Raw genomic sequence first — 790 nt, 5'->3', positions numbered from 1 at the left:
AATTTCTGCATCTCCATCCTGGCCTCAAACGTGCTAATCCTGGTGGGACAGTCCCAGATGCTCAGTAAGGTAAGAGCCCTGCCGGGGCACCAGGTCCTCAGTTCCCTGCCTCTGCTCCTCTTCCAGCTGCCAGGGCCTTGCCAGGGCACTGGGCAAAGAGCGGATTGTCTCCAGTGGGCACCTGCCCTACAGCCAGAGATTTGGGAGTAGAGCAAACACAAGTGGGACCCGCTTATAGGAGCAGATCTGGCCTGCAGGTTTCACCTGCACACCTGGGTTTGCTTTCCCTTGGTGGGAACATTGTGTCTGTTGAGGCCTCTGCACATCTGGGGGCATTGGGGCGTGCAGATGTGGTTCTTTGTGCTGAGATGCTTCTCCGTTGGTTACACCGGGTTGAGGAGAACCTGCCTGCCCTTGGGAGGAGCTGCAGGAAGGCTTCGTGGGACAACGAGCACTTGAGGGGTCCGGTCTGCATCCACACCGCATCTAACAGGGGACAGCTGCAAGCAGATCTGGACAGGTTGGACAAGTGGGCAGAAAACAACAGAATGCAGTTCAACAAGGAGAAATGCAAAGTGCTGCAGCTAGGGAGGAAAAATGTCCAGTACACCTACAGCCTAGGGAATGACCTGCTGGGTGGCACGGAAGTGGAAAGGGATCTTGGAGTCCTAGTGGACTCCAAGATGAACATGAGTCGGCAGTGTGACGAAGCCATCAGAAAAGCCAATGGCACTTTATCGTGCATCAGCAGATGCATGACGAATAGGTCCAAGGAGGTGATACTTCCCCT

General features: G+C 55.1%; 1 protein-coding gene across 1 annotated transcript in view; it reads left to right on the top strand.

Annotated features, from left to right (window-relative positions):
- ADGRB2 (adhesion G protein-coupled receptor B2) overlaps positions 1-790 on the top strand; it is a 58,922-nt gene that overhangs the window by 36,582 nt on the left and 21,550 nt on the right. The window contains exon 19 of the mRNA XM_025212860.1: positions 1-69. This exon is cut by the window's left edge and continues 1 nt beyond it. Coding sequence (XP_025068645.1) covers positions 1-69 — 69 coding nt within the window. The remainder of the gene's footprint in view (positions 70-790) is intronic.

This window comes from Alligator sinensis, unplaced genomic scaffold (genome assembly GCF_000455745.1).
Source record: "Alligator sinensis unplaced genomic scaffold, ASM45574v1 scaffold994_1, whole genome shotgun sequence".
Classification (NCBI taxonomy): Eukaryota; Metazoa; Chordata; order Crocodylia; family Alligatoridae; genus Alligator; species Alligator sinensis.
This window is presented reverse-complemented; position numbering and strand designations above follow the sequence as displayed.